General features: G+C 41.1%; 1 protein-coding gene across 3 annotated transcripts in view; it reads right to left on the reverse strand.

The window, feature by feature from the left end:
• Positions 1–16,413, reverse strand: part of GRK5 (G protein-coupled receptor kinase 5) — a 244,695-nt gene that overhangs the window by 106,965 nt on the left and 121,317 nt on the right. For all 3 annotated transcript variants that reach the window (XM_042458695.1, XM_042458696.1, XM_042458694.1), the window contains exon 3: positions 10,272–10,384. In XM_042458695.1, coding sequence (XP_042314629.1) covers positions 10,272–10,384 — 113 coding nt within the window. The remainder of the gene's footprint in view (positions 1–10,271; positions 10,385–16,413) is intronic.

Genomic DNA, 16,413 nt, shown 5'->3' on the forward strand with positions numbered 1-16,413 from the left:
AGAGAGGCTCTCATCTACTTTATTAAGTCTTAGAATGGAGGAAATAATAAGGAACTGTGTATTTTTGTTTTAAAAATAATCCTTTAGTCTGATAATAATTAATTACAGTTCACAGATCCAGGTTCAGAGGCTTCTGAACTGCATAGTTACATGAGTGTAACATCAAGGATGTTGTGTGGGGAAGTATCCTATACTTCCTTTTTGTTCAAAGACATCGCTGCATATAAGGGTCTGCTCAGGTAAGTCTTTAAAGGATAGGAAGCATTGGCTGCTGGAGCCTTGCTGCTGAAGTCTTTGCAGGACCCAGCTCAAGGTGCCAAAGTCCTGGTAGGATCAGGGCTAAGTCATCTGGCACAGTTGGTTCTACTCATACAGTGCAGCTGGAGGTAAAGCTGTTTAGGGGCTGCATTAGCCTCTCAACCTTTGTCACAACAACATGGTATTCTGGGTTGCCTGTAGACACTCTGGTTGTGTTTTGCCTTTTGTTGCCATATACCACCCCTGTCTGCTTCCTGACTCTGCCTCTAGCCCATTGGACTCCTAAACTTCTGCCTTGCTGTGCTCGGATCTAGTCTGCTTCTTGACTGGACTCCTGCGTCTCTACCTTGCTGTGTTTAGACCTGGACTGATTCCTGACTCTGTCCTTTGCCTCTAGCTCACTGGAATTCTGTCTTGCTGTGCTTAGAACTCAATCTGCTTCCAGACCTTGCCTCCTGCCACGAACCCACTGGACTCCTGGAACTCTGTTTTGGCCTTAGTCCCAGCCTCCGACCCTTCAGGCTCTTGGAACACTGTCTTGCAGTGTTGGTCCCGGGGCTTTGCCTCGCCTGGACATGTCCTGGCCTGTGGGATAGCCCTCCTCCTCTTGTGACAGGTCCTTGGACTCTCTTTCACCATCTATGCTCTTGGTCCTGACAAGACACGTTAGAATCTGGGCCACCCATGCCTTGGACCCTGACACCATATTAGTTGGGGAAATCAATATGCAAAGGGATCTTGTAGCACATTTGAGACCAGCTGAAAGAATCTGGTAACACAAAGTTTTGTAAACTTGAGTCTACTTTATCAGATGCATTCTTCCTCCTCCTTATTATTTGCCATCAAATTTGCTTTGGTTTATGGCTACCCTATGAATGAGAGATTACCAAGAGCCCCAGTCATCAAAACCCTGCTTAGCTCTTGCAAACTCAAGGTCATGGCTTTCTTGACTGACTTAATCCATCTGTAGTGGGGTTTTCCTCTCTTCTTGCTGCCTTCTTTTTGCTGATTATCATAGTCTTTTCCAGTGCACTTTCTTGCAGAATAACTATGGCCTGTTACAGACTGCCAAAATAAAGCTGCTTCGGGTCTCTTTGGAGGTATGCTGTTTAAATGATGCATGCATCCTAAGAATCCAGAAGCCGCACCAAAGCTGCACTCCAGTGCTTAGGAATGGAGTGTGGCTTTGATGCGACCTCCGGACTCTTAGGATCCATGCATTATTTAAATAGCATACCTCCAAAGAGACCCGAAGCAGCTTTATTTTGGCAGTCTGTAACAGGCCCAAAACTTGCTGATAGAGAAGGACAGCCAGAGTCTGCCTGAGTGCAGCTTCTTCACAGTGAAGCACTAAATGTCTGTGGGTGTGCACCCAGGAACCACCTGGCTGTCCTTACACATCTGGGGGGAAAGAAGCAGTTTCCATCCTTTTCTGGGGGCTGATTGCTGCTTACCTGCCTCCCTCCCAGTTCTCAAAGGTAGGCAGGTAGATTCTGCCATTCAGTGGCTAAGTGGGAGGTAGAACCCAGCAACCAGGACAAACAGAATACATAATCTCTTTTGGATCCATGCAGCTACACTGGGAGAGAATTTTAAGCTCCATCAGGCCAACTCCTGAATTTCAGCCAAAATATTCAGGAAAGTTCTCCTATGCCAGTTCCCACACACAATTAGCATTCAGGTATAGGTTGTTTTTGATCCAACTGTCTGTTCTGTTTGCTGCAACTATCTCTCTGTGTGTGGAAGAAATATCTAGATGTCCACAAATTCAAGTTTAATAAAAGTCAAGGGAAAAACTTCTCTGAATACTGATTAATTTCTCAACTGATGTTCCTTGTTTTATAGAAGAGCATTATGCCATGGAAGCAATTGGTTAACTTCCACTTTTCCTCAGTGTAGAATGTACAATTTTCTGGGACAAGGCATCAGACAGTGTGAGTGGAAGAGATTTGTGCTATATTCTAGTTGAGCTGCTTTGCCTCCAACATATACAGTTGTACCTAAGGCAACTTGCAAAGGGGAACTTTCTGGTCAATACTGAGGGACAATGGGTATAGTAATTCAACATCTGCAGGGTCAAAGGTTACTCAGCATTGATTTAGTGATAAAGAAAATTGCACAAGCTAAGAGACATTTTGTAAGTTCAGGTACTGAAATTTTAGGATTTGCACATAGGATGACAACTGTCAATGCAAATCTTCAAGTAGCAGTGCAACAGTCATGCAATAATAGTCCAAAGTCTAGGGAGCAAAATCAATAGCACAGAAAGACTGGATGTATTTGTTTGGGGTGACTGTAGTTTTGAAACTCATAAGCACAGCCATTTTGTTTTTATTAGTCCTTTGGACCTTTCAGTAATGGCATCTCCACATATAGTGCCTTTGAGCTGCAAGAGAATTAGTGTGACAGCTGCTAGCTTTCCAGTAGATGCCTACTGGGAATTTATTCTAGGCAAAGGTTTACTGATGGAACCTTCAGGTCTATAATATTGTGTTGAGCTTCAAGTCTATAACATTATAAATTCACGATGTCCACATTTTTTTCTATACATAGGTTAGCATACTTAAAAACTGTTTGAGCAGATCACATAAACAACTTTTTTGCCTTCACTTATTACACAATCTGCATGTATCATCCTCAGACTATGCTGCCTAGTTAGAAGGACCCATTGTGTTCAAAGTCAATTTAATGAAGAGGTGGTAAGATGGAAGCTTTTTTGGAATGGTGCTGTAGATTTTGCTGAACATATCCCATTCCCTCACCATTTTGGTCCACACTTCATTTTACATGTTTGTAATCTGTACATTGGCTTGTCAGTACTTATATGGATGTATGCATGTCTAAACACTTCTCAGAATCAGCCTATTTTGTATTTTGCTGGCTGAGGCATAGGAGAAGATTACACCCTCTCTCCACCCACATACAAAAGTGAAGCGGATTCCTGGTTTAGTTTTATTTCAGTATTTGTTGTGGGATAATGTCCTCCACTGCTCCTATGGTCAGGATGATCATTTAGGATGTAGAAAACAGGCTATGTGATGTATAAAGCTCTGACTTCCAACAGAGAGGCATAGCTAGGGCTCGGGGAGAGCTGAATCATACTGCCTAATGACAGAGATGGCTGAAAGGGACAGAGTAGTAGTGACTTGAACAAACCTAACAGTAGCATTTAGTACAACTGGCCTTATTAAATTAGAAAAGAAACTACAGTTCAGTGGTAGAGTACTGCACAGGAAAGGTCCCAACATTAATCCCTGATCTCTCCATCTGGGTTTGGTAAATATTTCCACCTGAAACCATAGAGAGCCACTGCTAGTCATCACAAACACGCTACTGATAGTCTGGTCCAGTTCAAGGCAGCTTCCCATACATCCACTAGAACAGTGGTCTCCAAACCTTTTCAGACTACTGCCCCATTTCCTTTTAGGTGATAATGCTAGCACCCCCATGCCTATTTGTTGATATTAGGTTTACTGTTTGTGGAGCAGACAGCTGGTCAGCAGTGTCTATCTCAGCAGCACCCAACTCCCCACTGCCACCTCCTCTCATATGTGAATACAGCAGTGGCAGCAGCCCAGACCTGTTCTTCCCTCTCACCCACACTGGCCTTACAGCAAAAGGAAGGTCGGTTGGCCAGCAGTTCAGTTGCTGCTTCCAGGGTAACTGGGTGAAAAGGAGCAGTGACTGAGCTGGTCAAGCAGCAATTGGGGAGCTAACTGAGCAATGACCAGGAAACCTCTCATCTCATGGGCCTTTGCTGCAAGACTGGAACAGACAAGACCCTTTTTTATTGCTGCTTGGCAGACTCCTTGGTTGCTGCTCCTTTTGCACCCTGGGAGCAGCAACTGAGCAGTGACCAAGAAGCCTCTCACCCATGCCAGCCTTGCAGTTCTTGATCACTGATTGTTGAGCTGTTCATTGCTGCTCCCTTTACACTTGATCAAGGAACTGGCTGAGCAGCAACTGAGAAGCCTCTCATCCATGCCACCCTTGAGGCAAAGGCTGATGTGGACAAGAAGCTTCTCAGTAACTGCTCCTTTTGCATCCTGTCATCCTGTCACTGGGCAGCAATCAAGAAGCCTCTCACCTCTGTCAGCCTTACAACAAAGGCCAGTACAGGTGAGAGGTTTCTCTGTTGCTGCTTGACCAGCTATTTGGTTGCTGCTCCCAACGTGCAAAGGGAGAAACTTCTCCCCAGCAAGGAAGGACTCTTAATCCTCCTTTGCACGGGAGAAGAAGGGCACAGCTGGCTTCCCACCTTTATCCCCAGTGAGGAAGGACTCTCAGTCTGAGAGAGGCAAATGACTATGTCAAATAATTGGGTACTCCGGATACTCCTCTTTCTTCTTCTTCATGCATCTTCATATTGCCCGCCCCGCCCCGCCCACACATAAGAAACCAGGTGCGGCAGCACATCAACAACCTGCCAGCCATGTTCTGGCAAAGGTAATAAAGCTTAAGTAGGGTCCCAAATGTGAAAACTCCCTTTTGCCATCATTTCTCCACCACCACCATGTGTTCTAGTTCCTCATTCTCACCGTGGTACTAAAGGCAACTGGTTTACTTTGGCTTTTTAAATGGAATGTGGACTTAAAGTTGTCATTTTTGAATCTATTTGATCATAAAATGACATTCAAAACAGTTTGGCTGATTAGTGCTTCAACTATAATTATTCTCTCTATCCACTTGCCATGTATTTTTGCAACCCAGTGCATCCTGATTTCTTCTGAAATGCTTGATCAAAAATGGCTGTTTTTTCAAAGAACTTAATTTTCTTGTCTTGTTTAATTGATTGCCCTCCCAGGTGTTTTCCTTTCACTTTCTACCCATCCCCACCCAATCTTCCTTTTTTAAAACAGGAAATAAAATTAGAAAATAAAAATTAGAAGCATTTCACAGTGTAGAAAAAAATACGTAGAAACCAAAGGAATGGAGAAACATGGCTTTGTATTTTTTAAGTATACTGTATGTTGTATTTTATTTATTTAAAACATTTTATATTGCTTTTTAATTTAAAAAAAATGTCTGGATGAATGCAACCCTGCAATTCATTTGGAAGACTATGGCAGGATACAGACCGCCCAAAAAGGGCAGTCTGCCGCTGCCTCCATTTCTGCCGGTGGGAAGCCTCAGCCTCCAAAAGGCAAGGCTTCCCGGCGGCAGAAAAAGAAGCCACAAAAAGCAACTTCTTTTTGCAGTGGCAAGTGATGCCACAGTGCACCACTGGCACACTCGCGATGTCATCTGGGTGCCGCAATGTGTGGACACTAGGCATCCGTTATGTCAAAATGGCAGCACCCGTGTGAACAGGGCGCCGCCATTTTGTACGTACTCCATACGTACTAGGATTGCGGGCATCTAAAAGAGATGCCCCAGGCAACCTTAGTACGTACGGAGTACATACTTGGGTGCCCGTCTGTTCAGGGCCTATGTTATCCATTTGGAAGACTATGTTCATTCAGCTCTCAACTTATTAATGCAAAACCCAGAATTGTCTTCAATGGACCAACTAACCCATAAAGCTGTCAAAGCAGTATTTTCAAAGCTCAGCAATGACAGCTGTATGATGGAAGCTCACACTTTTACATTACAGCATCAGAATGTAAATTCTGAAGCCTGGAACATTTACAATTAGATTATATTTGATATGCCTTAGGAAAATAATGGTCTCAACTCATGTGGCTTCTATCCATGACAGTTATACCATACAACAGCTCGATCAGAAAGGGTAGGTTCCAACAACAACAAGTAGTAGTAGTACATTTCCATCCAAATTAGAACTCAGAGCTGCTAACAATTCAAAAGAACACCATTAAAAAATACAAAAAATAAAATAAAATAAACATTATTGGCACTAATTTGCTAAATTCACCTGATCAGTATCCTTTCTTCTTGCTAGCCTTATCCTTTCTTCTCTTAACACACCTTCAAGTTGATTTGCACAACCCTATCCTTGGCTTCTCTTGGCAAGGTTTATTCAGAGGAGGCTTGCACTGTTTTCCACTAAGGCTCACTGTGTGTAACTTGCCCAGAGTCATTCATGGGCTTCCATGAGTAGGGATTAATACCCTGGCCTGCTAGAGTCTTAGTCCAGCACTCACACCACTACACCATGTTTGTTGTTAGCTGCCCTTGAGTCAACCTCAACTTATAGAGACCCTGTGTATGAGACATTTCCAAGCCACCCCATCTTGCACTGCTCTGCTTTGGTCCTGAAGACTCAGGCCTGTGACCTTCCTGATTGGGAATAGCCATCTGGTGTGTGTTCCTCCTCTCTATCAGCTGCCTTTTACTGTTCTTTCTAATGATTCATGCCTTCTCGTGATATGGCCAAAGTACGACAACCTCAATTTGATCATCTTGGCTTCCTAGGAGATTTCAGGCTTGACCCGTTCCAGCACCCATTTGTTTGTCTTTCTGTCTACCCACAGTATTCTCAGCACTCTTCTCCAGCACCACATCTCAAATGAGTTGATTTTCTTTTTATCCAATTTCTTCACTGTCCAGCTCTCACATCTGTATATGGTTATGCAGCATGTAGTACCATGTTGTACACCATGTACATTTGTCCCTCCACATTTGCAGCTTTGGCTTCTGTGGATCTGATCATTCACGGATTTGATTAATATGTTCTCTCTAGGAATATCTAGGTCCTCCAGTGCAACTCTATGGTCAGCCTTAACCAAAAGTCGCACTGAAGGACTTAGAGATTCCTAGAGAGAACATTCCACTAGGCATTTGTAGCTCCTCCAGTGCAATTCTATGGTCAATGTCTGGCAGATGTTGACCACAGAGTTGCACTGGAGGACCTAGAGATTCTTAGAGAGATGTTCTCTCAGGTAAAAACATAGTATTTTTATTATTTGTGGTTTTTCCACATTCACAGGGGTCCTGTGCCCCTAACCCCAGCAAATGTGGAGGGATAATAATAATAATAATAATAATAATAATAATAATAATAATAATAATAATTTTATTTCTATTTCCCGCCTCTCCCAATGGATCGAAGTGGGATTACAAGCATAAAACCACAATAATATCTAGATTACAATAAAATATCATCACTTAAAAATACAATTCAGGACAAAAAAACATCATCTAACATGCAGTATTACAGCCAAAAGTAGAATTTTCCTTAGGTTCTTCATAGAAGATCAGGTGGGTAGGCCCGCCGGAAGAGATCCGTCTTTAGTGCCTTCCTAAAGGTATCTAAGGTGGTAATAAGACGTATCTCTTCCGGCAAGTTGTTCCATAATTTAGGGGCTATGGCTGTATAAGCTCTGTGGGAAGTTGTTGTTAATCTCATCTTTGAGTATTCTAATAAATTCTTCCCAGATCTTCTGAGAGTGCGGGGCAGATTGTGTAGTGCAAATAAAACCAAATAGCTACATTCATTCCACAGAACCTGGAGTTACTTTTAAAAATCAGGAAACATATTCATATACAAGAAAACACAAATTGAGATACCTTTATCCGGACAAGTAAAATGCATAAAATACATCATGAAAGCTTTCAAAGCTTCACTCGCGCACCTTTTTTCTAGTTCTCCCCATTTCTGGCTTCTAGTGGCTCAGATTCTATGGGGAAGTGCAGCTGAGGAACAGAAATGGAGGAGGCAGAGAAGAGACATTGTTAACCTGGTAATGCTCTCGTTGCTTCCCTCTTCCCACCCCACCCATCTCCTTTCCGCCTTCTCTTTCTTACTGCAGTGGTGGCTTTGCTAGGCAAAAGCAGAGTCCCTCAATCTCCACTAGTGGATCAGACTAAGAGAGAAGTGAGTGTATGGGTCAGACACATATATCTCCACCTCACTCCCAACTACTACTCCAGCATAAAGAAACTGCCCTCTCTCCCGCTTGCTCTCACTGTCTGTACTCTTTTTTTCTCTCTTTCTTCCTGTGGTGGTGGCTTTGTTAGAGTAGGAATCAAGAGTGAAAACAGGATGGGCAGAGTTGGCAGGTGGGAGGCTGGCTGAGCAGCCAAGTGGCCACACAACCTATGGCAAGGGCTGGCTGGGCCTGTGCATTGCTGCTCAATCTGTTCTAGTCTCAAATTGGCATGGAGAAGGAGGAGAAAATCTTCCCTCTTCCTCTGGTACCAAGTACTTGCACTTAGGCAGAAAAAATGAAATGCATAGATATAGGATGGGAGACACCTGGCTTAACAAGACTACATGTGAAAGGGATCTAGGAGTCCTAGTAGACCATTAGTTGAATATGTGTTGACAATGTGATGCAGCAGCTAAAAAAGCCAATGTAACTCAAGGCTCAACAGAAGTATAGTGTTTAGATTGAGGGAAGTAATAGTACCACTCTATTCTGATTTGGTCAGGCCTCATCTAGAATACATTTCTGGGCACCACCATTCAAAAAGGATGTTGAGAAGCTGGAGCGTGTCCACAGGAGGGTGACCAAAATGGTGAAAGATCTGGAAACCATGTGCTATGAAGAGCGGCTTGTGGAGCTGGGTATGTTTAGCCTGGAGAAGAGAAGGTTAAGGGATGATATGATAGCCCTATTTAAATATTTGAAATACTGAGGATGGTGCAAATTTGTTTTCTGCAGCTCTCCAGATAAAAGGACCTGGAGCAATGGACTCAAACTACAGGAAAATAGATTCCACCTGAACATGTAAGAGCTGTTCAACAGTGGAACACATTCCCTTGGAGTGTGGTGGAGTCTCCTCCTTTGGAGGTTTTTAAACAGAGGTTGGAAGGCCATCTGTGTGTTCCTGCATGGCAGGGGGTTGAACTGGATGGCCCTTGAGGTCTCTTCCAATTCTGTGATTTTGTGATTCTATGAACCACTGGTCTAGAGAGGGATATCAGTGCAGGCAAAGGCCACTCTTCTTCTCGGTCATTATCAGAACTAACAGCAGCAGCAAAGTATCTTTCATTGAGATCCAGGCAAACACTGTCCCACAATATCTCAATGGACATTGCTGCTGCTAATGGATTTGAAATTTTATTGTCTGTATTTTACTGCCCTTTGTCCCTGGTTTCCACATGGCCAGGAAGGGGAGTATCCTCTGTCTGCAATGATATTCTGCTACACACCAAATATCACTGTTTTGTGGATTTTTTTTAAATCACTCATTTATAGTTAAAAAATGCTACAAAGAAATTAACTACCTGAATAGTCATGACATTTTTAAAAGTGGTGCAGTTATTTTTTAGTTGCTAAAATAAATAAATAAATAAATAAATAAATAAATAAATAGCTAGTTAGCTAGCTAGCTAGCCAGCCTGGAATGCTATAAAGCTGTTAGCCTGCATCATGCAACAGTTTCCTTCCATCTACCATATCACTACCTCAAAATTCACAACACAACATAAAGCAGAAGTATGAGGAAGCACTTGGAATGATAGGATATTCCTTCTCCTCTCCTCCTGATAATGCTATAGAAATAACTAAAAGCAACTAAACCATTACAAATATACCACAAAAAATGTTATCCTGCTGCAAGCTACAATTGTGTGTAATTTAGGCTATGTCTACACGGCAAAAATAATCAATTTTGACACAACTTTAGCTGTCATGGCTCAATGCTATGGAATTTTGGGAACTGTGGCTTGTTGTGACACCAGAGGTCTCCAACAGAGAAATCTCACAAAACTACAATTCCTAGAATGCCATTCCATTGAACTATGGCATTTAAAGTGGTGTTAAACTGGATGATTTCTGCAGTGCGGATGCAGCCTTAATTATACCCTTGTTGTTAGAAAGGGGAATGAATTACAAGGAGGCCATTTTTCTTTCCAAGCTCTGCTGTGTGTCCACAAACATACACAACCTGGGGGGGGGGGGACTGAGAAATGAAGCCCCATAGAGCCATGAAATGTGAATGGTACAGTCTGTGATATGAATAGAAAGACCAGGGTGTAGTGCAGAGAACATTATCCTCCAGAAAAAAAGGCTTAATTTTTTTTGTTCCAGCACATCGGGGCCCATAAAGTTTTTAACCAAAGAACAAGGTGCAATAAACCATTGAAAGAGTCATAAGAACCAACTTACCACTGAGTCCAGAAACCTAATACAGCACTCAAGCTCCGGGCGAGTCTCACAGAACTGCCGAAAGAGAATTCTTCCTATTGGCTGCTTGTCACATAAACTGTAGTAATCTCTCTCTGGAGGAAATAAAGAGGAAGAGGAGGGAAGATGAAAAAAAAATTAGGTACTTTTTTAATGGTTTTCAGTCTAGTTGGGGTCTGAGTGTGTGTAGGGTATGAAGGACTTCGAAAAATTCTTTACCAACAAGCATAATCTAAAAGAGACACACTACTTATTTGTAGAAACAGAGACTGCAGCCAAGGTTATGTGTGTTTTGCAATTGTGCCTTGGACACAGATTAATTGTTTTTGGATGTGAAAGCATCCTGAGATTCTCGGCTTCCTCCCCCTCTCCACCCACCACTGAAAGAAAGAAAGAAAGAAAGAAAGAAAGAAAGAAAGAAAAGAATGCATGTTGCTGGCTCTCACAGCTGCAAAGTTAGCCTTGAAAGTAAGTAGCCAACGTCTGTTGAAATCCCGGAAAAAAATTCAGCAGAGGAGAGGGTGGGCACTGTTTCCAGTGAATTTGAGTGCCAATACATATTTTTTTGCCCTTTCCAGAACTTGTAAAAACAGCAATAATGGGGGTAGGGTGGGGTGGGTTTCCTGTTTTTGGATTACAGCCACCAAATTCCCAGAGGGAGCACTGCCAGTGAGCCAAAAATGTGAGACTGGGAATTTGGGGAGCTGTCCCACTGGTTAGCACTTGGATGAGGGACAGTCAATGAATACCAGGTACAATAGGCTGTATTTCAGAGAAAAGAACTGGCAAAACCACCTCTGAGTATTCTTTGCCTAAGTAAATGGGGTCGCCATAAGTTGACATGTGACTTGAAGGAAAATACGCATACATATTCCAAAGAAGTGACCTTTCCAACAAGTGGAAAGCAGAACAATTCCCTCTCCAGTTGATCTGATGAGTCTTCTCTAGCAAGGATTACCAATAGGACTCCGGCCAATGACCCAGGCAAGATGGCCAGGGAGAAGGTGGTCTGCCACATCATGGAGGGCATACCCATGTTGTCTCTGCTGCCTGAATACAGGCACTACTGACTACACATACCCTGTTGTTACAGTGTGCAGCATTCTACATACCATGATCTATGCTCTACTGCCAGACAGATATCCATCTAAGAACAGAACTCAGATAGATGAGTTGAATGTTCATCTCATGTGACCCTCTCAAGTGTGCACAATATTCCATTTGCAGGTAGCGGCAGCTTTGTTTTCTCTTATCTAAAAACTAGGGAGACATATTTTCCCATCTTTCTCTGCCATGAAATATACATCAAGTTCAATTGACTTGGCACAAATATAAAACCAGCTGGTATGTAAGGTTGTTACTGATATAAAATTATGAGTAAAAACCCTCTTCTCAAAATATTAAACTACAGACTGTGTTTCCTCCAAATGTTCTCATCTTTAGTTTTATCAGAACCATATGCCAATTTTTGTTGTTGCAGCAACAACCCACTCCTTACCTTAACACATGATGTTGCATGGCAGTAAGACAAATTCTCTAGCTCGGCCTATTACAGATTACGTACTGTAATAGCTTGAACATGGAGGAAAATTTATTACCAGGTTCCCAACTCAGGCTGGAGGTTCTGGGTTTAAGCTTCCTATGGTTGTGGTGATGTTGGGGAGGGGCATTTTAAAATGTGGATTGTCTGATAATGTTTATATTTTCTCTCTATAAAAAACAAACATATTGGAATGTAGACCACAAAACAGTTTAGTAGGTTACTTTTAAAAAATCATTAGTTTATTACAGTTGATTTATTTATTTATTTGCCGTAACATATTAGAATGCAACAAACATAACTAGCTGTGTTGCATCTTGCTTTGCTAGTTACACCAGGGGATGGGGCTTAAAGTTTATGAGAATGGCATCAAACCTAAACATTTCTTGTCAAAATATCCCTAATTGTGCCTTAAAATGTAAAAAACAACTTTAACTCTAAATCTTTAGAACTGAGGACACATCCCATACTTTCAGGTGACCTTTGTGATATGATAGTGACATTTATTTTCTGGCATTGTTTGAGCTTTTCTGAGCCATGTGAAAGTTTCCAGACTTGGAATTACAGTTCCCATCATCCATCTCTGGAGGGCCACTTGTTCCTCAGACTTATGAAGATTAGAAGAGGTTTCCAGGATAGCTACACAGCACATATTTTTGCTTGTGACTACTGACAGTGACTCACATTTTATCTAGTGGCTAGCTGTAGCTGAGAACCAGCATGGTGTTGTGGTCTGAGTGTTCGACTATGACTTTGGGAGACCAGGAATGGCAGACCTTGGGCCAGTCACACACTCTCAGTCTCAGAGGAAGGCAATGGCAAATCCACTCTGAATGAATCTTGCCAAGAAAAGCCATGGTAGGATTGCCTTAAGGTCAACATAAATTGGAAGTATCTTGAAGGCTTATAACAAACTGTAGCTACTCTAATCTTACACAGCACTAATTTAAATTTGCATAATCTGGGCATAGAAATGTGCATCTCAAGTCACAATTTCCCCTAAGATTTTCATAACAAGTCAGAAAATGCACCTCCCAATTTACATCAAAGTATCACATCCCTCTTAAACTTATCAAGGCATAAGTATCAAATATGGTTTCTGTATTTACTTAGCAAAATTTAATCTGTATTCTGCCCTTCATAAACTAGACATGCTAGATGAGCAATTCTGAGACTTGTAGTTCTCAAAATTAACTTTTCCAAGCTCTGCAAATCATTGTGGACTGCATAAAACCTTTTTTTAAAGGAGCTTTTTAAACCCCCAGCTAGCAGTATGTTACAAAGGCTTCTGTATCTTTTGCATGTTTTAAAGGGCTCTCTGGACTGTGGCTATAATGTTTTGGCCAAAAGAGGAAAACGTTCATCATTTTTTTATTAAGGAGAAGTGTCATGCCAAAAAATAAACTCAGATAAATGCAAAAGCATGTACAACAGCTCTAAGTCATCCAGTCCTTGGCAACGTTAATCTATGAGAACAGGATGAACTTGCTGGTAAAATAATAAATGAAATTCTCTTTTCCTTTGAGATGGAGCAAAATTATTTCTAATCCTTTAGGACTGAAAGACTGCATTTGGTATGTTGGGGTCCTGGGGCCCCCTACCAATTAATTTAAGTTGCATTATTATGTGAATACAAACCTAAAAGAGATTTTCCTAGTGACACATTCAGAGTTTGGATGTCACTTTTTAAAAAAACTCAAAAACAATTATTTACAGTTCCAAAGCAACAAAAGAGATGTAATTAATTGCCTTTGTCATATTGAGTCTCCCTTATCTGGAATTCCAAAATCCAAATATATTTCAAAACCAAAAATTTTAATGGGCTGTTGTGATAGTGACACCTTTACTTTCTGATGGTTCAATGTACACAAACTTTGTTTCATGCACAAAATTATAAAAATATATATATAATTACAATTACGCTATTTGTATAAGGTGTATATGAAATATAACTGTGTTTAGACACTTCCATGTTACCTCATTATGTACATATATGCAAATACAGGTATTCTGAAATCCAAAACAGTCCTGGTCACAAGCACAGGAGGCTCAACCTGCAGTTTCACTTTTTAAAAATAACTCTTTGCTCTCCCGTTTCTCCTAAGGAACTAAAATGATTGTCCATTAGTTACTTTACAAATATATATCTGAATGCCAGAAGCCACTGGCTTGTGATACAAAACACGCTCTTCCCATCTACCCCATTATTGCCTTAACACTGACAACACAGCACAAGCCAATACCTGACCATGTGATATTCTTCAACTTTTAGGAAGGCCACCTCCATGGGAGGGCAAAAAAACCCTAAAAAGTAACTTACACAGAAAAGCAGCAATCATCTTCTTTGTTAAGTTAGAATTGTAAGGTAATGCCAAATGTATCTTATTTACTGAGAAACAAAACTAGTTCCTTGTAATTTGTAACAATTTACTTTGAAACTCTGCACACAACACAGCCTAAGAGTCCTCCAACCACACCCAAAGGAGGCAAAAGAAGATATTTATTGAGTCTTATGTATTTTAAACACCTTCAGTAGGTATTAACATCTGACATCCAACTATTGGTCTTTGAAGTACTCAGTAACTACAGTACCATGCATCTAAAGGCTTCTTCCGTCTTTTATCCTCATACCAGGTGTCTTTCTTTTCTGGGATTTTCTTTTTAAAATTACAACACAATCCAAGTTGTGAGACCTACAGTAAATCATCCACACTGTTTACTTCCCACTTCATCAGCCTCAAAATAATAATAATGTGTTGTTATTTTTTTAAAAAAATGGGAACAAGAGAGAACTGGAGCATTAAAAAAATAACCTGCCTTGGACTAAAACATATTTTTCCTTGTGCGGCCACCAATAAAAACAGCAGGTCTGATTCAAACATTTTACAAATACAGAAAATGATTTCCTGAGGAAATGTTAACTAGTTGGAAGTGAAACCATATGTTTGCAAAGATGTAGTAGACATAACACTTGTGTGGACAATAGATAGTGAAAAGAAGAAGCCCTAGAGTTAGGAGAAAGTTTAGGCAAACTACTGAGTGTCAGTTTTAAGAATATTTACTTTTTAAAAATAAGCAAATGGGTGGAATTTAATGCAAACCCTGGCAGATGATGGGTTCCATGATGGTGTTGAATCTGTTCCAGGTATTAGTCTAAATTTTAGATGAGATATCCAAGGTGCTAGACTCTCTCCCCAAAACACATTCAACATCTTGGATACCTCCTGTAAAATTTAGAATAAAATTTGAAGCAGATTCACAGCTCCACTGACACAGGTGATAATAGCTGCCAATGAATACTGTTAATCGAAAGGAACTGTGCACCAATCTGTAGCATATCTTTCTCATTGAAAGATTATATCTTATAAGCCAAAAAAGTGAGAAAACCCAATGGAAAAACATGGGAGGGTTACATATGCAAGATGATGTCAAGTGGATATCACTGTAAAATCCCTAAAATGAGGCACACTATACAACTACAGCACTATGATTATACTTTAACTGCCATGGCTGCATCCTATAGAGTCTTGGGGTTGGCAGTTTGGGATGGGCATCTACAGGTCTCACCCAGAGACACCGGCTGCTTTCCCAAACTACAAACCCCAGGATTCCATAGGATGCAGCCATGGCATTAAAAGTAGGATCATGGAACTATAATTGTGTTTTGTCAAAGGGCCCAGGGCAATAAAACCCAGGTCTAGAAACTGCTTTGGATTGTTGTGGAATGGTGTCTTCCTACTCACCCCTTCCCTCACCATCCCCATATGCCTTGTATGCCAAACAGTCAGTCCTGACGATCAAGGAATCCTCCAAGATGCCATGACATGTGGGGAGGAATGCAGCAAGAAGTGCCCATCTAAAGTAACAGGTATCAGCACCTTTTTCATTTGAACAATAGATTATAATGGAGATAAATGTGCCATTACATGTAAAAAAATGTCCAGTCTGGTTTGGGAAGCTGCCCAATGTAAGAATGGGGTTGCAATCGTATACACCGTTAGGTAGGAGACCACCACCCGAATTCAGTGGACTTATTACAACTCACCCAACATTTCTACTACAAATACCAAACAAAATTGATCAAAGATCCTTGGTCAAAGTGGTGTGCTCCATTAAGTGGTATTTCAATCCTCATACATGGTGCCACAGAACTTTGATGAATTTGAGTGTATTCAAAATGACATATATAAATCAGAATGTATCCATATTTAAAGAAAAGACATAACCCATGACATTTGGTTTAAGGTCTTTGTGGCTACAATGCTCAAGCCATATCTTCTGCCACAGACTAATTAACTAACTCACATTATCTACTTTGTGTCCAATAAAAAAGGAGGAAATCTCTACATACATGTATGCATGGAACATGGAAAGGGAGGAAGGTAAGTCTCATAAAACAATTACTCAAGAGTGTGCTGAATTTCAGATTATGGCTTTAGCCTTTCCTAGCCCACTCTGCTTCTTGTATTACTGCTTCCTTCAAAACTCTCAAATCTTGGCATGCGTTGTCCCAGGCTGGGTGCTGGAAATTATGGATTAAGTTGATTTTCCCCTTTCCTAGTCTTCATCTTCAAAATTCCCCCT

This window comes from Sceloporus undulatus, chromosome 3 (assembly GCF_019175285.1).
Source record: "Sceloporus undulatus isolate JIND9_A2432 ecotype Alabama chromosome 3, SceUnd_v1.1, whole genome shotgun sequence".
In the NCBI taxonomy this organism is placed as follows: Eukaryota; Metazoa; Chordata; class Lepidosauria; order Squamata; family Phrynosomatidae; genus Sceloporus; species Sceloporus undulatus.